Genomic DNA, 24,239 nt, shown 5'->3' with positions numbered 1-24,239 from the left:
ATTAGGCAAATTCAGTTAATATTAAAAATGAAAATTATCAGTAATATCAATTTTTGATGCTTTGTTTACTCAATAGAAGGATTCCTATAGCATTTCTTTCATTAACAGTTTCAAATGATTTCGTTTCTAATATTCTGGCTTGCATACAAATTTATATAATAAATCTTATGTAAATTGAGATACACCTATATTCAGAGTTCCTTGCTATTAAATCTATATACCAGTAGGAAATGACAAAAGCGATGAAGCAAAATAAATTCTTCTATATTCGCCCTAACCGGTTTGGCTCAGTGGATAGCATCGGCCTGCGGACTGAAGGGTCCCAGGTTCGATTCCGGTCAAGGGCATGTACCTTGGCTGCGGGCACATCCCCAGTATGCAGGAGGCAGCTGATCGATGTTTCTCTCTCATCGATGTTTCTAACTCTCTATCCCTCTCCCTTCCTCTCTGTAAAAAATCAATAAAAATATATTAAAATAAATAAATAAATTCTTCTATATTCTTTTACTCAGTCTGCTAGTGAAACAAGAGGTTCAAAACCCTTCATTGACAATTTTAAAAAAGATAAAATGGCGTCCCCCCCCCATCAATTTAGTCATCCTAATTATGTTTATATGTGGGCAACACTTTTTTTTTTACATTTAGGAAGCTATGAATGGATATTATATTAATGACCTGAATCTATTAAAACCCATGTAGATTATTGCATAGTTATCTGTCTCTAGCAGCTTGTCAACTATAATGTTAACAAAATTAATTATTACAGAATTCTGAAGGAGATCCACACACACCCTTGAGACTAGGCTCATACCTCTGAATTAAGAACAAAAAACCAGATTATTCTCTTGGAGCCCCAAAATGACACTATCCTTTATTCTACTTCCAAGTGGAAAAGTAGCAAAAAACCCACTTCATGCAAAATATTAAATCTTAAGACTTTAGTCTCCCTGTTGTATTCCAAATTAAAATTTTATTTGGGTTTTTATTACACTCAATTGTAATAATACACACATATATACATCAATATAATTAAGAGTATTATTATTATATAATAAGTAGCTCAAACAACCAGATCATTCTCATCTGCTAAATTTTTTTTTTCCTATCACCATTTGTCCCATCTATATCCTCTCCCACTTCCAACCACCTCCTCCCTCATTAAATTCTCTTAAAATGATTAGGTATCTATTGTCCTAGAACAACACATTAGTACAAACCAGGCAGAAAGCAGCCTGCAGGCAGATTATCAGAAAACACATTTACCTTTAGTGAGGTAAACACCTACTAAATTCTAATAGAAATAAAATAATCCAGATATGGAATTTTATTCTTAAATAAACAGCATGTCAATCATGTCTCGGTTGAAAGACCTAATATTATAGGTTGAAAGAAGTTTCTTTCCAGCATTAACCCTTTATAAGACTACAAAAGAGTCCAAAGAGGATATACTCCTCATTCTGCTTAAAGTTCCAGAAAAATTAAGGGAATTCAAGGGAAATTAAGGGAAGACCACTAGGCTCTTCTAAAACACCACCTACATAAAAATCCACCACACAAGGCAAAAGTAATTCCCACTGCTTAGTATTAATAAATACTTATAATCTTAAGAACACAGACTTTGCCTAAGTTAAAGAGAATTCAATAATCCTCAAAAGCAGTCATGTTAAAAAAAAATAGTATTAAAACTACTTCAAATACTTGATGCTTATTTAAATGTCCACAATACAGAAACATTTTTTTTTGAAAGAGCAATTTTTAAATTGTGCAATCTAGAAAAAGTGTAATCATTTTAAAGCACAACTCATAAAAACATTGTTTTCAAAACAATACTCAAGACAGCAACACCTCAAGGCCCTGAGAAATTAAAAATCAAGATAAAATTTATACATATGCTTCTGCTGTATTATTCTTATGGTTAAATTCTCCAAACCACAAAATACCAAATTGTACTTTAAAATTAACTTTAATATTTTGGAATATATTCTATGAATTAAATCAATGTATTCTGATATTCTAATTCTTTTTACAAAAACTTCTTTCCACAAAATCTTTATCCAAAATTATGTAGAAAGGCTTTCCAAAATTATTAACATTTAACACCTCCTAAATATTCAAAATGTTATTCCTACCTTGAACATCAATTATTAAAACCTATGTTTGAACCCTTGTGTACTGTTGGTGCGAATGTAAATTGGTGCAGCCACTATGGAAAAAAGCATGGCGGTTCCTCAAAAAATTAAAGACAGAACTACTGCCCCTAGCTGTTTTGGCTCAGTGAATAAAACGCCAACCTGAGGACTGAAGGATCCTGGGTTTGATTCCGGTTGCAGGCTTGATCCAGGCCCTGGCCAGAGTGAATGTGGGAGTAACCAATCAATGTGCCTCTCTCTCTGTCTCTCCCCTCTTTCCACTCTCTCTAAAAATCAGTGAAAAAATATCCTCCTTGAGGATTAACAACAAAAACACACACACAAAAAGATAATAAAAAAAGCCAGAATTGCCCTAACTGGTTTGGCTCAGTGGATAGAGTGTCGGCCTGCAGACCGAAGGGTCCCAGGTTCGATTCCGGTCAAGGGCATGTACCTTGGTTGTGGGCGCATCCCCAGTGAGGAGTGTGCAGGAGGCAGCTAAATCAATCTCTCTCTCTCATCGATGTTTCTGACTCTCTATCCCTCTCCCCTCCTCGCTCTAAAAGTTCAATAAAATATATTTTTTTAAAAAAAGCCAGAATTACCATATGACCCAGCAATTCCACTTCTGGATACAGATCCAAAGAAAATGAACACACTAACTGGAAGAGATATATGCACCCCCATGTTCACTGCAGCATTATTTATAACTACAGGCCCAGTGCACAAAATTCTTGCACTTGAGGGGGAGGAGGTCTCAGTCCGGCCTGCACCCTTTCGCAGTCCAGGAGCCCGCAGGGAGCAGACCTAAGCCGTCAGTTGGGCATCCTTAGCACTGCTGCAGAGGCAGGAGAGGCTCCCACCACCTCCACTGTGCTCACCAGCCGTGAGCCTGGCTTCTGGCTGAGCGGAGCTTCCACAGCAGGAGCGCACTGACCACCAGGGGGCAGCTCCTGCATTGAGCATCTGATGGTCAGTGCAAGTCATAGCAACTGGTCGTTCCACTGTTTGGTCGATTTGCATATTAGCCTTTTATTATATAGGATAGCCTAGACAAGGAAATAACTTAAGTGTCCCTGGATAAATGAAATGGACTTCGGATTTAAATGTGAAAATTAATTTTTAAATGCTTTTAGCCAAGATTCGCTTACAATTATACTAACAGGTTATCTTTTTGTTATTAATTCACTTATTTTTAACAAATTTTAGCAAACAGGCCATGTTGGGGAAAAAACATTGCAGTAATTTTGCTGACATAAATAAATATTACATGTCTACAACTTTAGTCTAAATATTTAAATCCAAGAGTCACCACTCGTAAACAATGTTAGGCAAATGATTAGCATGTGATGACATCATTACTCTTGGGGTTGTCCCATGGGGTGACTTTCTGCAGCAGTTTTAACAGATGCCCGCCAATGTGGTGACATGCGCTAAGCCACGCCCCAGCCGTGTGCATGTGTTTACTCTTGGTGACTGGTGAATGCACAAATTTACTAGACCTATTCAATATAAATTTAAAATTACTGTAATACACATGGAAAATTTTTCTGTGAAATTAAACTTTGCATACATACCTACACAAATGTGTCTACATAAGTAAAAACAAGTAAACTAACTTGTGAATTTTTTAACTATGCATTTGGAAAACCTACTTTATTATATAACAGACTTTTGGCTTTGACACCCCTCCTCCCCATGCCCAAATTAGTCCATTATATCAAGATTTTACTCTATGTGAAAATCTAAAAAAAAATTAAAACCAAAACCAAGCTCATAGATTAGTAGTTACCAGAGGCAGGGGGAAGGGTAAGGGGAGAGGGGTGGAATAGGGTATATGGATGGAATCAAAAAGTATAATCTTCCAGTTATAACATAAGTAAGTCATGGGGATATAATATACAGCATGGTGACTACAGTTAATAATGCTGTATTGTATATCTGAACATTGCTAAAAAAGTAAATATTAAGAGTTCTCATCACACAAAATATTTAACTATGTGTTGTGACAGATGTTAACTACATACAAACATTGAATCATTATGTTATTCACCTTAAATATAAAGTTGTATGTCAATTTTACCTCAATAAAATATAACCTTTGTAATTTTCCGCTATAATCTTTCATTTCATTTTTCTCCTTTTTAAAGTATTTTTTTATTGATTTCAGAGAGGAAGGGAGGAGGAAAAAGAGATAGAAACATCAATGATGAGAGAGAATCAATCGGCTGCCTCCTGCACACCCTGTGGATCGAGCCCACAACCTGGACATATGCCCTTGACTGGAATCAAACCCAGGACCCTTCAGTCCACAGGCTGACGCTCTATCCACTAGGCCAAACCAGCTAGGGCTCATTTTTCTCTAATAACACACACACAAAATTATCTACTAACAAAAATTAGAGCATTACTGAGAATAATCTGTCTATATGTTAGTCTTAAAATATAAATTCATATTTTCTATTTTAAAATAAAAACCATTTCAGAACATGTTTAATACATCAACTATTAAATCATAAAACAAAAAAGAAACCTGTTAAATGTTTGAGCAGTTTATACATGCATAGAAAAGTGGTCATGTTAATATGCTGAAATTAATATTTTCTTTTGTCTAAAATTCCATATCTAAAAAATCTGTGACACCAGGAAAAAGTTGGAAGACAGAATAAACGTCCCTGAAAACATCTCAACTTCAAGTAAAGGTTATGAAATTAGTTAAAATCTGGTCAGTCATCCAAAACCAATATGCTCTTCCCATTGATATAAAACAACTTAAAAAAAAAATTAGCTGAAGTAGTTTACAAATCTTGCACTATCATTTCAGAGAAAAAAATCTATTGGCCATAATAAACTCCTATATATTTATGTTGAAAATTCATACTAACATTATGCAAGGGCTTAGTATAACTGTTAAGAAATTTATTGTAAGTTGTATTGGTGTTCAAACCGTACCCCTATTTGTCAAATTTTACATAAAGGAAATCTGACAGCCATTATACAATGACTAGTCTTTTTCATCAACTCATACATATTCTTAAATGAGAACTGAGCACATTAACAAGCCTTTGCCAAAGTTCACTCCCAATTCTCAAACACCAAGTTCTAAAAAGGAAACACCCAATCACAGTTATTTTTCAGTCAAAATTAGAAATAGAAAAAAAATGGGCTCAGTCTATTACAGTTAATTTATAAGTTGCAAATATTTGGAAATAGAACTGAATAAAAAAAGTAGTGACAGTTTTTGAGTAAAGTTACAGATAAATTATTATTAAAATAAAGGTCTTGACTGTTTATATATGAAAGTCCAAATACACTACCTATCCTTCCACTTATAAAACATAAAATTACATTTTTCCCAAAGTTGCAACTTCATTAAATTTTAAAATAACCTTTTCATATTGAGAAATGACTGTTATAAATCTAAAGGGAAAGACTAATAAAATTTTATTATAAGTAAATTCAGTAGAAAGCAGTTTTTTAAAAAATAATTAGTGTTAGTTTAGCAAAATTATGTATTCTTATTGAAAAATTTCATCCTAATTTAGCTGTTTCTCACAATGTTCCTTCCAATACAGAAATTGTCTGGTACCCTCCCTGGATGATGTCTGCCAGGCTACTGATTCAGGCACCGAGCTTTAAATTAAAGCTCAAGATAAAAATGCATCTATGTAGCAGTGGAAAATACTGTTTTTCTCTTGCATAACACCAAACACCAGTCTAAATCTGCTTTCCCTACAGTATCTTGCATAATAGGTTCAGGGTATATATTTGCTCAAAAATTCATTCATTCTTCCTACATACAAATGCAATTTAATATTATAATTCATTAAAGACTAGGAACAAACTAGTTCATTAAGTGATATATGGAAGAATGATATAAAAACATTCATATAGTATATCCATTCATAATCTCAGATATGGGATTAATTACGTGATTCCCCCCACTGGAATCAGAAGCGGGTCAGCAGTGTTTATAGAAAATAAATGCTAAAAGAAATTAAATACTTACCTATTTGGATTCACTAAGATTCCTCATTTTACTTATTTATAGTTTGGGCATGAAAAGGCATAAAATAAGGATCATTATTATTATTGTATAAATATGGTTCTATGTTCCAACCATATGTAACTCAAGATAAAATTTGTCAGACTGTGTTTTGAATATCTAATTTTTTAAAAAGAAACTGTTTACTGTAACTTTTAAAACATCATCAAAAGAAACTTACAATGGGCAAAAAAGCATATTCTGTCTTACATAATCCAAAAAAACATAGTTAACACAATTAATTTTGTGATAGATTCAAGGGTTGTTCTGAAATATTCCCATTTTCAGCAAAGTTAACTGAAAAACTGTTACAAGTCTTTGGGAATGTACTGCCAACATTCAGGCAAGAAGTCACATAAGAATCAAAGGGCTGCTGTGGCTGTTCTTGGGAACCAGGCACCTGCATGTAAGCACCTGATGGGGTAATGCTTTGGCCAACTAGCTGCATTTTCAGTTCCCTGGATTCCAGTAGTGGCTTGTTCTCTTCGCCAGTGTCAAGATGAGTTAACTTTTCCATCCACACGCAGGAACTTCTCCTCTGTCTGCCTCTGCATCTCGGAAAAACAGCTCATGGCCTCTTCTAGGACACTGCCTATGCGGTTCCTATCACACACAGCACCCCTGTCAAGCAATCCTGGAATTTCCCTGGGCGCTCCTTCAGATCCCCAAGCACGACTGATGTCAGCTTTAAAGACATTGAGGCCATTTGATAAAACATCATTAATTCAGAAAATTGCATTTTTATTAAGACATGCTTATTCAGGAAAATAACATAAGCATTTCTAAGAACAGCCATATAGAGCACTGCTAAGCAGCACTTAAATTAACCAAACAAAAGTAATTCCAAGAAAAATAAAATATCAACATAACACTACCATTCTTCATAGCTTCAATGTATCTGGTTGGGAACACATATTTGGTAACTATATAACTATTAACCTATACCAGTGATTTTCAAGCCTTTCCTAATAAACAAATAACAACTAGGAGTGTTTAACAAATACCAAAACCTAGGTGGGCTCCAAGGCATTGTAGATTTGTTTTGTTTTGCTTTAAGCGCCCCAGGTGATTTAAATGTACAATTTTGGTTGAGAACCACAGTATCCTTGAATATTTTATTGCTTTGACTTTAAAATTCTAAAAGTCATTTTGGCAGCTGACCCATAATAAATCAGTATACAATAATTCTCAGCTGGGAGTTTTATCAAATGCTCCTTTTAGGTTTTAAAAATTCTTTATGGAGCCCTGGCCGGTTTGGCTCAGTGGATAGAGCATTGGGCTGGGGATAGATGGGTCCTGAGTTCGATTCCGGTCAAGGACACGTGCTGGGGTTGCAGGCTCGATCCCCAGTGGGGGGTGTGCAGGAGGCAGCCCAATCAATGATTCTCTCTCATCACTGATGTTTCTATCTCTCCCCCTCTTTTCCTCTCTGAAATAAATAAAAGTATATATTTTTTTAAAATTCCTTATGGAAAACCACGTAAAGGATATACACAATCCATGCATATTTCTGAATCAGCTATTTACAAACTCTACTCTGTGCAATGTGTTACAAAGTTTGTCTCAAAAAATAGTTTTATGTTTAAGTTTGGGATATGCTATAAATCATCTTCCCCTCTGGAGAGCACATTAATGGCTGATCTGTCTTGCAGTAAAGAAACCTGTTTCACCCAGCCAGTGTGGCTCAGTGGTTGAGCGTTGACCTATAACCAGGAGGTCATGTTCAATTCTCAGTCAAGGCACATGCCTGGGTTGCAGGCTCAATCCCCAACGTGGGGCATGCAGGAGGCAGCCAATCAATGATTCTCTCTAATCACTAATGTTTCTCTCTCTCTCTCCCTCTCCCTTTCTCTCTGAAATCAATAAAAATACATGGGGAAAAAAAGAAACCTGACCCAGCACTTCTCAATGTACACACAGTGTACAGGCAGAACAGTAGTTTCATAGGATTTCAGTTTAGGGTATGCTCCTCTACATATACCTTTTTATCTTGAACTAGGCCAGATCATCTTTGATTTGGGTCTCTTAAAAAAAAAAAAAAAGCATCTAATTATATTGAACTCTTCATGTCTTCAGGGAGCTATTTAAAAAATTTATCTCCTCAGACCACTTGACTACACTATCTAAAATGGCTTTTGCAACCTTTCCTAGTCAATCTTTATCTCTTCTATCCTGTTTATTACTAATTAGAGGCCCGGTGCACGACATTCGTGCACTGGGGGAAAGAGGGAGGAATCCCTCAGCCCAGCCTGCGCCCTCTTGCAATCTGGGACCACTCAGCAGATATCCACCTGTGGGGAGCGGGTATAAGCCAGCAGTTGGACATCCCCCAAGGGGTCCTTAGTGCTGCTGTGGAAGCGGGAGAGGCTCGCATCACCACCACTGTGCTCGCCAGCCATGAGCCCGGCTTCTGGTGAGCAGAGATCCCACAGGGGGAGTGCAATGACCACCAGGGGGCAGGCTCCTGCATTGAGTGTCTGCCCCCTGGTGGTCAGTGCGCATCATAGCGACCAGTCGTTCCACTGTTTGGTCGAATTGCATATTAGCTTTTTATTATATAGGAGGATAGGATAGCATATATTCCTACCTAATAGCATGATAAAGCATTTATTGTTTTCCTCAAAAAAAATTAAGTTCCATGAGGGCAGGGGCTTTACATTCACTATTTCATGGGAGGTGCTCAAATATTTACTGAATAAATGAATGATGGAATCAATCAATCTTGGCCTTATATCTACTTGTACCATAAAGTCTTCTAAAGAATAATCCTATGAAATGCTCTATTGTAACTAATCCTAGATATTTCTGGAAATGTGGTTCAATTTATCTCAGTGACTTTTTGTGAAGATCCAAGAGAAAAACTTATCAATTCTCAGTATTAAGTGTTTCTCTTAGACAATGAGAACTGCTTAATCCATCATGCCATCTCTTTTCAATGCCTAAAAAGTTTTAGCTCCATTCTACCTAGAAAATAAAAACCTCATCAAGTCTGTTGCCAATCTTTCCCAATAACTTCATCTTATTCCTTTTCCCCTAGTTAGTCTATCCCCTTCTTCATGTTTTAAAAAATCTTTTTTATACATAAACTTCAAGACGGACTTACCTTTCACCAGAGGGTAGTATAGTTAGCTTATTGAAAGAAGCGCAATTTAAAGAATATTAAACTTTCTTTAAGCAGTTTATTCCCATTTTCAATACTGGGTAAACCTAACTGTATAGGACAGAAAATCAGATAGCTACTTTGATCTGTTACAGATTCTGGCATTGCTTATTTTTCAAAGAAAAATGACATTTAAAAGCTGAATTCAGAAAATGTCCTGAAAATACTTATGCTGGATCCAAGCAGCCTCATAAAAATGACTACCAACAATAAATACTGATAAGCAAAATAATTCCTGATCTTAAAAAACAGGGATTAATTATACATTTGTCAAAACTCAGAGTGCTTACAACACCAAGAGTGAACCCTAATGTAAACTATGGACTCTGAGTGACAATGATATATCAATGTAGGTTCACTGACTGCAACAAATGTACCACTCTGGTGATGAATGTTGATCAGGGGTGAGGCTGTGCATAAGTGGAGACAGGACGTATATGTGAAATCTTTGTACAATCTGTTCAATTTTGCTGTAAACCTAAAACTGCTCTAAAAAATAAAATCTATCAAAAAACAAAACAAAACACCAAACCAAGGACCATATTCTCACCTTAAATACACATTTATTCTTTTATTGACACTAACATATATCCTACTTTGAGAAAAAGAATTATATCGAAAGCAAAGCTAATGCTTTTGCATATACAAAGTTAATATAGGTAGTCACTTTAGGAAATAAGTTAGAAAAAGCACGCTGAAAATAATACTTTGGTGCTTTAAACATTAGAAATTGCCAAAGGATAGCTTCTAAATTTAACGTAACATTATCCAGATATTGTAGCATAGAGAAAACCACATTTAAAGAATACATGCTTTTAAAGTTATCACTTAAATGGAGTAAAAATAAAAGGGCTTATGCTTACTAACTAATATAGAACTGTGCTGTGGTTTTTATAACTAATAAGAGTTTTTAAGACCAGACTCCAATGTTCAGAATTTGAAACCCATTAGCCATGACAGAACTACAAATTTCACAACTGATGTTTAGCTCTGACTTAAAACATCACTGGCTCAACTGAGTTCTCAGCCACAACTGCAGACTGTCATCACTGGGGGAACTTTAAAAATTCTGATGCCTTTATGCTAAGTGAAATAAGTCAGACAGAAAGGGACAAATACTGTATTAATTTCACTTATATGTGGAATTTAAAACGGAACTCATAAAGATAGAGCAGTTGGTGGAAAGAGAATAAAGATGATCAAAGGATATTAACTTCCAGTTATAAGACAGTAAGCTCTAGGGATGCAATGCACAGCATGGTAACTATAGTTAACAATACTTACTATATTGTATATTTGAAAATAGCTAAGAGAGCAGACTTTAAAGTTCTCAATATACACACACACAAATCATAACTATGTGAACTGATAGATATGTTAACTGACCTTGCTGTGGTAATCATTTCACTATATAAACATTTATCAAATATTCAATGTTATACACCTTAAACTTACACAATGCTTTATTTATTTATATATAATATCACTAAAAAGCTGGGGGGAAGGGGAGAATGCTGATAACTGGGTCAGGTCCAGAAGTTCTTATTTAATTGGTCTGGAGTGGGGTCTGGGCATCCTAAGTTTTAAGTGCTCCCCAGGTGATTCTAATATATAGAGCCAGTTTAAAAACTGCATGGAGTTTGCCTGACTCATCTGCATTTACTAAGTTGAAAATAGGCATTTATCATCTGATTACTCTGTCTCAGTGTTTTGTTACCAATGTACTTAGTGAGTCTCCTTAATAGCTACTAAAATACAAACAGATAATAAAAGGCTTAAAGTGGGGATATGGGACTTTCAGCCACTTCATATTCAATCTAGGGAAAAGGTCATGGTATTCCCATAATGGGTTATGGTCTTTTAACGTGAGTCCCCACTGCTTAAATTAATATTAATTTTTTTCCAAGTAATACAATTTCCAATAGGTTAAGAACCCTCACAAATCATAAGAAAAACAAATGTGGCAGCAGGAAAATGTGCAAAGAACATGAATAGACTGTTTACCAAAAGAATACAAATGGCCAAACATGATTTTTCAATTTCACTAGTGATCAAAGAAATACAAATTAACACTAAGATACAATTCTCCCATCAAATCAGCAATTTTTAAAAAACAATATCAAGAATGTAATGCAACAAATACTCAAGCTCCCAAATGGAATAAACTTAAAATATTCTTAAAAAGCAGTTTGACAGTATGTGTCAAGAGCCTTAAAGTGTAAAGTGAAAACTAAAAACAGCCCAAAGAACCATCGTTAGGGAAGCTCTCTTAGTTAGCTAAATTATTCATTTTTATTTTTTTTAGAGAGAATATTATGTTTTGGTTAAATGCTCAAAATGCAATTAAGAGGAAAGGAAAAGAGATGTATACACAATATGATAATTTTTTGTTACATATTATGGAAAGCAATATACTCAATGTTAACAAAAGCAGGATTTGAGTGATTTTAACCTTCTACTTCACAGTTTTCTACTTTCAAAAATTTCTACAAAGGATTTACTACTTCAAACATTTCATTTTTAAATTTCCAAGCAAGAGTTAACTAATCAAGCATAAGTCTCCACCACAGAAAAACTGTGAGGTAAGATACCTTATCATGATGCATTTCAGTGCACAGATGTTTATGGTGAATAATGGGTGGTGAGATCCTGGCTTCAACGGGACTAAGTTGTTCTAACCTGGCCACAGATGAGAATTCAGGTGATCTCAGACAGTTGTCCTCAGCAGCCTCCCTGACATGCTCCAAAATAGACCAATTAGATTTTCTAAATGCAACCCTTCCTACCAAAGTGGGCACAATTTTTGGAACCTCAGTCTGAGCAGGCATTTATATGGTGACTATTAAACCACACAAAAGCAGGTCATTTTAGTCACGACAAGGTGAAGCAACCCTATGGTTTTACTCTAGGGTAGTTATGAAAAACAAGTATTGAAAAAACTTTTCCCCACTGCCATGTACACTGATGCATGTTAGTCTATTCAGAGAATTTCTTGAACTGAATGAAGTCTGATGTCCATTATTCATATTCACTAAAATCAAAATTTCCTGTAAGAGCAGACTTTCCAGATCTAAGTCTCAACTTAACACATTTCGTACCGCTCAGGAGTTTTCTCGTGTTTCACGTGCCATCTGTTAAAGACCGCTCATGAGTGTTCTCGTTTTTCATGCCCATGGAAAAAGGAGCGAATCTAGATACTTTATGTAAATTTTATTTGGTCCCTCTTCATAGAGGAAAATGTTTTACGCAGTACCATACGTTAAAAAAGTACTAGGAACTTTAATTGTTTAATTGTTTTTGTAAATAAAAACGTTATAATTATTGAAAAACAACACCTAAAGTGCATTATGATGATTTAAATAACATGCAGTTTGCCCAAAAACATGCGGTCCCTGGCGTATGTCTTAGAGATTTCTATGAGGTACGCAATGTGTTAAAGTGATTTTACAGAGAGAAACTCACCCCCACCCCAAGAAAAAATGTTCTACTCAAAAAACTGACAGGTGATTAATAGTATAAAAAGATAAGCAATAGCCCTAGACGGTTTAGCTCAGTGGATAGAGTGTTGGCCTGCAGACTGAAGGGTCCTGGGTTTGATTCTGGTCAAGGGCACATGCCCAGATTGTGGACTCAATCCCCAGCAGGGGGCATGCAGGAGGTAGCCAGTCAATGATTCTTTCTCATCACTGATACTTCTATCTCTTTCTCCCTCTCCCATCCTCTCTAAAATCAATAAAAATATATTTTAAAAAGCCGAAACTGGTTTGGCTCAGTGGATGGAGCATCGGCCTGCGGACTGAAGGGTCCCGGGTTCGATTCCGGTCAAGGGCATGTACCTTGGTTGCGGGCATATCCCCAGTGGGAGATGTGCAGGAGGCAGCTGATCGATGATTCTCTCTCATCGATGTTTCTAACTCTCTATCTCTCTCCCTTCCTCTCTGTAAAAAATCAATAAAATATAAAAAAAATATATATATATATATATTTTAAAAAAAGATAATCTATAAAAATAAATGAGACATTTGGTAACAGCCCTGAACACTCAAGACCATCACATAGTATTTTATATTAATACTAGAGGCCCGAAGCACAAAGATTCATGGAAGAATGGGCCTTCCTTCCCCTGGCTGCCGGCACTGCCTTTGCTCTGGCCCAGAGCCGCCTTTCCGCCTTCCCACACTGCCCAGAGGCCTAGAGCGGCTGGAGCTGTGCAGAACACCTATGTCGTTGCCATGGTGACGATGCAAGTGCCCCACCCCTGGCCACTTGGCACCTACGTATGCAAATTAACCCACCACCTTTGTTGGGTTAATTTGCATACTCACTCCTGGTTGGCTGGTAGTACATTGCAAAGGTACAGTCAATTTGCATCTTTCTCTTTTATTAGTGTAGATGCACTACAAAATACTCTATTTTTGCTCATTTTCAAGGCCCCCAACTGAAAGAACTGCCAAAATTGTCTTGGTATGATACCTCCAAACAGACTCTTAAAACAGTAATATATTTTTCAGATTTCAAAGAAGAGAATGATCTAATATACATGCACAATAAGCTGCCTGCTAGTTAACTGTGAACTAAAAAAGTCTTCATAAATACTGTTGCCCAGATACCAAACTCAATTATTAAGCATTATCATGCACTATATAAGCCTAATCATTACTTATTTTCACTCTTATAAGAAAACACATTAATTGTTAAATTATTTGGTGTAAGAGAACATTTAGCATAATTCCGTCAACATTTAAGCTGCTGCCAAACAACAGCTTCTAAATGAAGCATTTTCTGAATTATTAGATTACCTTGATAAAATATTATAGCAAGAATCTCAGTTTTTACTTTTCCTCTAGGTTTCCATTCTGTGTAACAGCTGAATTCAAATTTCAACATCCAAGAGATTGTTAGGCACATCCAGTTTAAGGTTCACCTAAATGTCCGCGTTGTTGCCCTCAAGTCAACTCATAATTTATCCCATCTTTACAATTTACACAACTTTTCAACTGCCCTTGCTATAAGTTTGGGTGTATCCCCCTTCTCCAATCATGTGACTCAAAAACCTGAAGTATGAATTATTATATCAAAAATGCACAATGTCGCAACTTTTCTGGGATAACAATATGGTCAGTGTAAATGATATGTCAACTTAATATTTAAACTTAGGCTGTTCTAACTTTGCTGCTTCGCATAATTCTAGGAAGACCATTCATATATGTCTTGTGTGAACAGCACCTCCTGAAACTGTGCACGGCACAGCACAGGCAGTCATATACAGCGACCCTGCACCTTCCCTACCATTTGATTCTCCATGATTACCTTAGAAAACTCTACATATTTTCAAAAGCCACAAACTTACTAAATGGTGTGAAAAACAGAAACTAAATTATAGATGCAGTTAATTTACTTTGAGGTTTTAGTTAGTATACAATTCAGAATAGACTAGAAACAAACCAATGGTGTTTTAGTTTTAAACACTGGTCAAGGTAGTCAAAGAGATATGGAAAATATAAACAAAGCACACCTAACTTATAAGCCAAACAGGGAGAGTCCCCATGAAGACATTTTCTCATGCTACCCTTGCTACCTCTATAATAGTATCTATCTTCAAAGAGAATATTTTTTTACCCACTTCTTCTACCTTCCCCAAAAAAGGCAAAGTATTGGGGTGGTTACATAAAAATTTGTTTAGTGAGTGAAATTAAGCGCTGTATCAAGAGATCCATCATTATCTTGGTTAACAGATTAGTACAGAACATAAAATGCATGATCAAACAATTTTATAGATATTAAAAGCTTTAAAATTATTAAATGCAAAACTGAAATATACCTAGAACCAGCCTCAGAACTCCAAAGTCTGCTTCGCTCATGCATTCAATGATGAGCTTCAATTAAATCCCTTCCCCATTAATTTTAGCACAAGAACTACCATAGGAATTCAATAGATAGTAAAACAGTAAGCATGTCTAATGACTGTAAAACTCTAACATAACATATGAATGTGTTTTATATTATAAATTATAGAGCTTTAAAACCAATCATTCTTGTTACTGAGTTTATATTTGGTTAGCTTTAAAACTAATCATTCTTGTTATTGAGTTTATATAAGTTTAGTTAGCTACTGGTATAATTAACCAATATTTTTTCTTCAAATATTCTTTGTATATCAGCAATATGTTATCTTCATGTGTAAAAACAAAAAAAAACTTTCAGAAAAATAGAAGGAAAAACAGTCACCCATAAAACCAAAATTTCCCCCTTTAATGTAGTAATAAGTAATGCTGCTGTGATCTACTAAGTGCCATGTAATTTACAGAATGTTCCTAATCATAAGTCTCTTTAATAATAAGAATCCACCAATTACTAACAATTCAAACCTCATCTTTCTCCCACTATGAGATCTCAATACTACCTTTGTAGTGCACAGTACCAGATGTGATAATATGGAAAAAGCAGGATGTCAAACATGTAATAAATTAGATCCTTACACGAGCGAGAGCTGAACAAGAAAATTTCTAGCAAACTTTTTAAAGCTTAGGAAGTAAGGGGGAAACTTTGAAAAAACAACATTCTTTTTGATGAGAGTGACAACTTAGAATAGAAAAATGTGCAACAAGGTATAACTAGCTTATCATGCACTGAATGAGGAAAAGCACATAAAACTACTGTATTAGGAGAAACAGTTATTAGAGAACTTTAACGAACGATAAGACATGTGATTTCAGACACCATAAGCTCAAGTGCAGTGGCTATATAATAAAGCAAGGTGCCTATTCCTGAGGATAATGTACTTAGTAATAATGCTGAGCAGTGAGTATTAAATCTAAGCAGTGCTAAAAAGGCAATGATGAAAGTTCAGGTAATGTGTTACAGAGAAAGAGACATAAGAAATTCCGTTATCTAAAAATAATCTTGTCCCTATCATTAACCATTTAAATTTTTTTTGCTAATGTGCTAAAGTGCACTGGAAACCTCAGAATAGGTTTTTTAAATTGGCCATGTCTTGTTAATACACTGCAGTCTTCAAATTTACACAGAGCTGCAGGTCTCTTGGATTTTTTTCAAGTGTCACTCATTTAACTGAGCCTGAAAGCTGAGAAATGCCATCAGGTGCTCTACAGTCAGTTTAAAAAACATCCTCTACCTGGTATCTCTGCAGTGATTGTCTTGCTGCTCCCTGAAACCTCTTCATCATCATCTGATGAGCTTGTGCTTGAGTCACAAGTCAGGTCACTATCACTGGTACTACTGTCCTGCAACAGGTTGTATTTCTTACGCGCAGCAGCCTCCCGTTTCTGCCTCAGTAGCCTGATTCTCTCCTTTTGCTTTTGGCTCCGGTGACCTTTAACCTTGGTGACTCGGCCATTCTGTTTATCACTAGATTGCCGGTTTTTCTTGGCAGCCATAGTGGACGTTTCACTTTCAGATCGGGACCGTCGAGACTTGCGCCCAACTGTGGCACCAGACACGCCGGAAGGGTCTCCTTCTACAGATGTTTCTGCCTGGGAGGGTTCATTCTCTTCTGCAGAAGACAATGTATCTGAATCAGCCAGGTGACCACTAGAGGAAGGGGAAAGCATGCAGTGGTTAGAGGAGTCACTCTCATAAACTCGGCCAGTTGTCGGCTTGTCACTCTCTGTGGATGCTAACTGAGACTCAGAAGAGTCCCTTCTCAGTTCCATCAATAAGCAAGGCATTGAAGAAAGAACTGCAGAATCCACTACACCATCTTTCTGAATTTGAGATTCCAGTTCTACAGATCCATCTTCCTCCTTAGTTGTCTCTTGTTTGGATGTTTTTGGTGGGACTTCAGACTCAAGTTCTTCGACTTTTCCCACTGCCTCCTCCATCTTCATTTCAAACTTTTGAGTTAATCATGGAGCAGGGTCAAGGAAACTATGTCAAAGATGCAACAGGAAAGCAACCTGGGCAAAAACACACAAAATCAACAAACAGAAATGGCAAATTATTTAATTAACACAATATGCCTACCTTTCTAAGTGGGTAGCAAAAGTTATCATCATACAGGCTTTTAAAATACATATGCCTTCATATATTCATCAACGGTCAAATTCAAAAGACTTAGAACTATCAAAATACTAGCATACACAGCTACCCAAAATGACACAATTTAATCCTCTATTCCTGAACTTGAATGGACAGCAAACAATCAAACAAGGATTTTCAACTCTAAAATTTAACTTCATGTGTTTAAGAAAGAGATTATCGCCGAAGCCGGTTTGGCTCAGTGGATGGAGCGTCGGCCTGTGGACTGAAAGGTCCTAGGTTCGATTCCGGTCAAGGGCATGTACCTGGGTTGCGGGCACATCCCCAGTAGGAGATGTGCAGGAGGCGGCTGATCGATGTTTCTCTCTCATCGATGTTTCTAACTCTCTATCTCTCTCCCTTCCTCTCTGTAAAAAATCAATAAAATATATTTTATAAAAAAAAAGAAAGAGATTCTCAAAATTATGATATAGTTAATATGTACATTTTGGGTTTAATACAAATGAAAAAGAATGCTTAAAAACTGGTCTAGAACAAGTTAAATGAAATGATTACTTTTACACTCAAATCATCAAAGAAAGGCAAAGGGGAAATTACAGTAGAGTAGCATTCAATGTACCCATATATTAAAAAAAAAAACACACAAAAAAAAAACCTTCAACTAGGTGCATTTGGCAAATGCGCAAAGTAATTATATGCATTGAACCCTGTCTGCCATTCCTCCCAACAGAAGTTGCTCTAGAGGGCATTAAGATGAAAGGCCTGACTCTGCTTTTCTTCAGTACTCCTAGTTCCCACAGTACTATCATGCTGAATATGAGTTTAGTGTTTAAACATGTTTTACTTAACTACTTTGTGAACCCAGAAAACCTAATGCACTCTATTCCAAGAACGATTTAAAGAGTTTAAGAGAAAATACCCTACACACATTTTCCACCTTATATGCTAACTTTAGAACCTAACATTCTTACCCTATTCACTGTGTGTGCTACAATTCCACTTAATCATGGAGAAACAGGACATAATCTTTAGCCACCAGAGTTGGAACCTATACAGTGTAAACTTCATTAACTGACAGTTTTTAAGAGGATGCTAAAAATGTGCAAAGCAAGTACAGTGGGGCCTTGACTTACGAGTGTCCCGACTAACGAGTTTTTCGAGATACGAGCCGTATCAAACCCACAAAACCGGCATGTGCCCTGACCGGGAATTGAACTGCGACCTACTGGTTCCTAGGTCAATGCTCAACCTCTGAGCCACACCAGCTGGGCTACTTTGCTTTGAGTTGCGAGCTAAAATTCGGGTTACGAGCCAGCTTCAGATACCCCACCGCTAGTTGGCGCAGCGAACGTCACAGTGAACGCCACATCAGCCCAGTATCACGTGTCTCACTCGTTCACTTTAAGATTTGACATACAAGTAATTTGAGTTATGAGCTCCGTCACAGAACGAATTAAACTCATTAGTCAAGGTTCCACTGTAAATACCTCACCCTGTAATATGTGATGTTAAAGAAGGCAATTATCATAATGTCCCATAGGTCACAGACAAAATATTAAGCTAGATGGTATGCTAGTCAGGTGCAATGAAACATCATCAGCCCTGGCCGGGTAGTTCAGTTGGTTAGAGCATCGTGCCGTTATGCCAAGGTTGCAGGGTCCATCCCTAGTCAGGGCAAATACAAGAATCAACCAAAGAATGCATAACTAAGTGGAACAACAAATCAATGTGTCTGTCTGTCTGTCTGTCTGTCTCTCTCTCAAATTAATCAGTAAAAAGACATCTCCATCATTTGACTCCAGGTTACTTGACAGTTAAAATATATAGTAGACAGCAACTAGAAAATATCTAAAAAACCTTTTATTAATCTAACATGCCAAGCCTACTTTTTGCTTAGTATAAACACAAATTTTCTATACACTTGGGTTGTTTTTGTTTTTAATGTACTTTTATTAATTTCAGAGAGGAAAGGAGAGATAGAAACATCAATGATAAGAATCATGGATCGGTTGCCTCCTGCATGCCCCACACTGGGGATCAAACCCACAACCCCGGCATGTGCCCTGACCAGGAATTGAACCGCGACCTACTGGTTCCTAGGTCAATGCTCAACCTCTGAGCCACACCAGCTGGGCTACACCTGGGTTTTTTGTTTGTTTGTTTTTCATGGCCCTCATCTGAGCTACTGATAAAATAGGCATTTGAAGGAAGTTTCCTTAATTAGTTCATGAAAATAAATGTCCCTAGTGTCTATGATGTTTTGATTAATTTAAAACAACCCAATGTGTAGCCTATTTCATAAGCATATTTGCATCACCACTAATCCTATATAATAAAAGGCTAATATGCAAATCAACCAAACGGTGGAACAACCGGTCGTTATGACACACACTGACCACCAGGGGGCAGACGCTCAATACCGGAGCTGCCTCCTGGTGGTCAGTGCACTCCCACAGGGGCAGAGCCACTCAGCCAGAAGCCAGGCTCATGACTGGCGAGCGCAGCAGCAGTGGTGGGAGCCTCTCCCGCCTCCATGGCAGTGCTAAGGAGCAGTGAGCCGAGAGGTAAGGAGCAGTGAGCAGGCGGGTAATAAGGAGCGAGGGGTCCTGGATTGTGAAAGGGTGCAGGCAGGGCTAAGGGACACAAACACACACACACGCACACACACGCGGGTAATAAGGAGCGAGGGGTCCTGGATTGTGAAAGGGTGCAGGCAGGGCTAAGGGACACAAACACACACACACACACACACACACACACACACACACACACACATATACACCCAGTGCACAAATGTTGTGCACTGGGCCTCTAGTTATATTATCATCCCCCTCTCACCTCCCTAGAACCCTACATTAGTGATTATCCCTTGGCATTCATCAACATCTCACACTCAACTAGATATCCATCCATCCATTCATCTGTTCTTTCATTTTTTAAAATCCTCCTCTGCATATCTTCTCAACCTCTTATTGCACCCTTCAGGTACCACTCTTCTTTCAAAGCCCTTATTAAGAGAGCTGTCTAAACACCCTCCTTCTATTTGTTTACCTCTCACATTCCCACTCCAACCCAGTCCCATCTGATATCTTCTTCTATAAAACTAGTAGAACAGTTCTTGCGAGGGTCATTAAAAACCCCCATATCTCTAAATCCAACAAACAGTTTGGCTCTCATCCTGTCTAACCAGCCATGGGCAAACTACAGCCCGCGGGCCGGATCCGGCCCATTTGAAATGAATAAAACTATTGAAATAAAAGACCGTACCCTTTTATATAATGATGTTTACTTTGAATTTATATTAGTTCACACAAACACTCCACCCATGCTTTTGTTCCGGCCCTCCGGTCCAGTTTAAGAACCCATTGTGGCCCTCGAGTCAAAAAGTTTGCCCACCTATCCTATGCCTAACCCACTCCCTCTCCTTAAACTGTCTTTCTTTGTCTCCCAGGTCTCCTACTCTTCTTGCTATACCTTCTAAGCCTACTTTATAGGCTTAATTTCCTCTACCAAATCTCAGTAGTTAGTCCTAGTGCTAGGTCCTTTACTCACCCACTCAAGTGACCTCTTCTACACCTAGTTTCCAATACCATCCCTATATTAGTAATTTGTTACTCCATCTCAGGCCTTCTCTGAGCTCTATACAAGTCCACCAAACCTGACATCTCCATTTCACAAGAGCACCACAATCTCATGTCCAAAACCAAATTAGTCATCTAAAGCCTCTGTAGCTCAGTAAATAGCACCACTATTATCTCAATTGCTCTTGTCAAAAACCCAACCATTATTTTTGATAATGCTTTCTGCTTTACTCACTGTATCCCATCACTCACTAATTTCTATTAATCCCACCTCCTTAAATTTCTAGCCTGTCCACTATAATTCATCTCCACTGTCAATCACTCTGAGCACAACCTCTGCCATTTATTTTCCAGTAGTATGACTGGCAATCATCTCCTGTGTCTCTGTATCGTCTTGGTATGACCTGTTCTCCTTACAGCTGGCAGAACAATATTTTCACAAGGTAAATGTGACATGTTAATATGAAAAAGCATTTTTTTTAAATTACACATAAATAGAAAGTATTTTTTAAATACCATATAAGATTAAGATGGGGATGACCAAGCGGAAAGTAGTTAAAGGCAACTTGAGCTGTATCTTAAAAAGGGTTACATGCAATAATTTTTAAAACCAGCTAATTCTGGACAATCAAAGTAGAGTTGTTGTTTTTTCCAGTCCTTGTACTTGATTTAAAAAACTAAGATGAGGACCAGTAGAAGAGTTAAATCACAGAAAGAAAGGAATATACTGCTCTACTCTGAGGAGACAGGGAAGTGGGAAGTATAAGGCTGAAAGAGGCTACTGTGAAAATCTGGAGGGAGGTTGTTTCATGTCAAACCTCATTCTTGGTCAACAAAGCTTAATACAAGGTGAAACAGAAGGCAGGTTTGGGAGTTTGTGAAAAGTGGAACATCTGTCACAGAAAATCTGACAGAGAATAAAACACAGACAAAAAAGAACAAATCACGATACTCAATTTCCAAACTACAAATGGACCATTTCGCAAACTAAAGGGGCTGCGGGAGGAGAGAAGAGATTGCTCTCCCCTGCTCAAAATCTCTGCCACTTCTCCACTTTCACCTAGGCCCACTCGCACCCTACCTCTCTCCAGCTACAAAGAATGTCACATAAATAGTTTTTTCATATCTCTGATCTTTCACAATTATATTTGTGCCTGCTTTCTTGCCAGTACTCATTACAAATATCAGAATAAATATTACTTCCTTGGGGCAGCCTTTGGTACTTTACAGGCTAATAAAATCCCCATAATAAACATTTTACACAATTACTTTCCTTCAAAACACTTTGCATAACTGTAGTTAAGTAACTGTTTAATGCTCATCCCCCACACATAAGGACATAAAAAGTTTTAAAAGAAATTTATATAACTAACCCCCCACCCCAGCTGATTTAACACAATGATTAACAGGCAAAAACATACCTTAAGGCAAAAATTATTATAAAGACAAAAGGTGTCATTCTAATCTTGCATGCCTAATGATGACAAGCCTAATGGGACTCTGTAGGAGTTTTTTTCTGTGGCAGTAGACAGCAAGATCACCAGTTAAAAGAGAAGATAAATGAGGTGGTGTTGAGGCTGATCAGAGGACCAGGTGTGAAACAGTAGTGAGAAAATAAAGAAACTGGGAGTATGTTATTTCCAAATAATACAAGCCCCCATATTAAGTTCTTAGTCATGAACTTAAGAGTGAGACTGGTAACCATGGGTGTTTTTCTCTTCTTTCAAGTTCAGCTGTGTAAATCCAAGGGCAGAGGAGGTAGAAACTGGATTTAACCAGAACTGTAGTTTTGCCAAGCTAGTAAAACAAAGCAAGAAAGAAGGAAGGAAATGTGTGTGAAAAGGAAATGATTTTAATGATCATATCAAGAAGGTACAAGTCTGTGAAAGCTGTGGTAGGAACAATGAAACAGAAAATCCAGTGCAGTCAGGGTACTATAGGGTGAGCTAGAAAGATGAAGGTGGAAATCCAAGAGCACAGTGAATGAAATTGAGACGAGAAGGGTTGCAGTTATTGGTAACTAGCAAGATCTCAAAATAGTGTTAAAGTGGTGCCCTGAATAACTGACTGTCTGCAATGAAAGAAGTGTAAAAATTAGAGTAAAGTTAGAAATTTACAGCCATTTAGTATTGTCATGACAACCAAAGAGCATTTCAATTTTCTAGTAATTGATTTTGACTGTACTTTAAAAAAAAAACTACTAATAATGGATTAAAAATAAATATACTGCTCCTTCACAACAGATAGTTCGAGAAGTATTGGTTAAAGTATGACTATGGAAGTACTTTGGCTAAGGTAGGGTGGAAAGTAAAATCATTATGGGAAAGTTCACAGAATGAATGGACAGTGTCAGAAGGATTATCTATGTGTATATTAAAGTCACACAGATTTAAAAGTAATATGGACAAAATAACACTAAACAAGGAACAAAAATCACAATACAAAGGGGTCAGTAGTAAAAAGAAGACAGCAATATGGGGAAAAATGAAAGAGAAAAATTATCTGAAAGGTGGCAATGAGGAACAAGAAATCATTTACCCATCCTTCTTCAGGCCAGAGGGGAAGGGGAGTGACTATCAACTAAGAATTCTATATCCAACAAAACTACTCTTTCAAAATGAAGGAGGGGAAAACAACAAAGAAAATTCCCAGCTAAAAAAAGACTAACAGATTTCATTGGTAGCAGACCTGCTTTAGAAGAATTAATAAAAGAAAAACTAAGCTGAAAGAAAATGACACCATACTGTGACTCAAATTCATAAAACAACTGCAGTAACAAAAAGTGGTAAATGTGTACATTAACAAAGACTCTACAAAAAATATTTTTCTTATCTTTTTAAAAGCTTTGTACAAAGCAATATGTATAACACTATTGCTAGGTTTATAATATACATAGATGTTAAATATCTATATATATAAAAAAAGCCTTCTATATATATAAAAGCCTAAGCGACCATTATGACCAGCCGGCCGAACGACAGGTTGACGGGTTGCTATGACACTCACTGACCACCAGGGGGCAGATGCTCAATGCAGGAACTGCCCCCTGGTGGTCAGTGTGTTCTCACAGCCAACCTCCCAAAGGTTGGCCAACCTCCCGCAGTCCCTCCCCCCAGCTGGCCGGCCCCTATTGCAATGGACTGGGCAAGACGGCCCTGATCGCCGGTCAAGCCGAGGGACCCCACCCATGTATGAATTCATGCACTCGGCCTATCGAATTAAAATAACAGCATAAAAGGACAGCATAAAAGGAGGTCAAGTTCTCCCATACTGGTGCAATCTTTCTATATTTTATTGGAATTAAGTATTAATTTGAAGAAGACTGT

The 24,239-nt window shown here is 37.1% G+C and overlaps 1 protein-coding gene across 1 annotated transcript in view; it reads right to left on the bottom strand.

The window, feature by feature from the left end:
• The window catches only part of ARK2N (arkadia (RNF111) N-terminal like PKA signaling regulator 2N), a 71,185-nt gene that overhangs the window by 24,209 nt on the left and 22,737 nt on the right, over positions 1 to 24,239 (bottom strand). Inside the window, exon 2 of the mRNA XM_081096526.1 lies at positions 16,470 to 17,250. Within this exon, the coding sequence (XP_080952652.1) occupies positions 16,470 to 17,181 (712 nt within the window). The 5' untranslated portion in view covers positions 17,182 to 17,250. The remainder of the gene's footprint in view (positions 1 to 16,469; positions 17,251 to 24,239) is intronic.

This window comes from Myotis nattereri, assembly GCF_964212035.1.
Source record: "Myotis nattereri genome assembly, chromosome: 8".
Taxonomy (NCBI): Eukaryota; Metazoa; Chordata; class Mammalia; order Chiroptera; family Vespertilionidae; genus Myotis; species Myotis nattereri.
The sequence above is the reverse complement of the archived record's forward strand: the minus strand, read 5'-3'. Positions and strand labels throughout refer to the sequence as shown.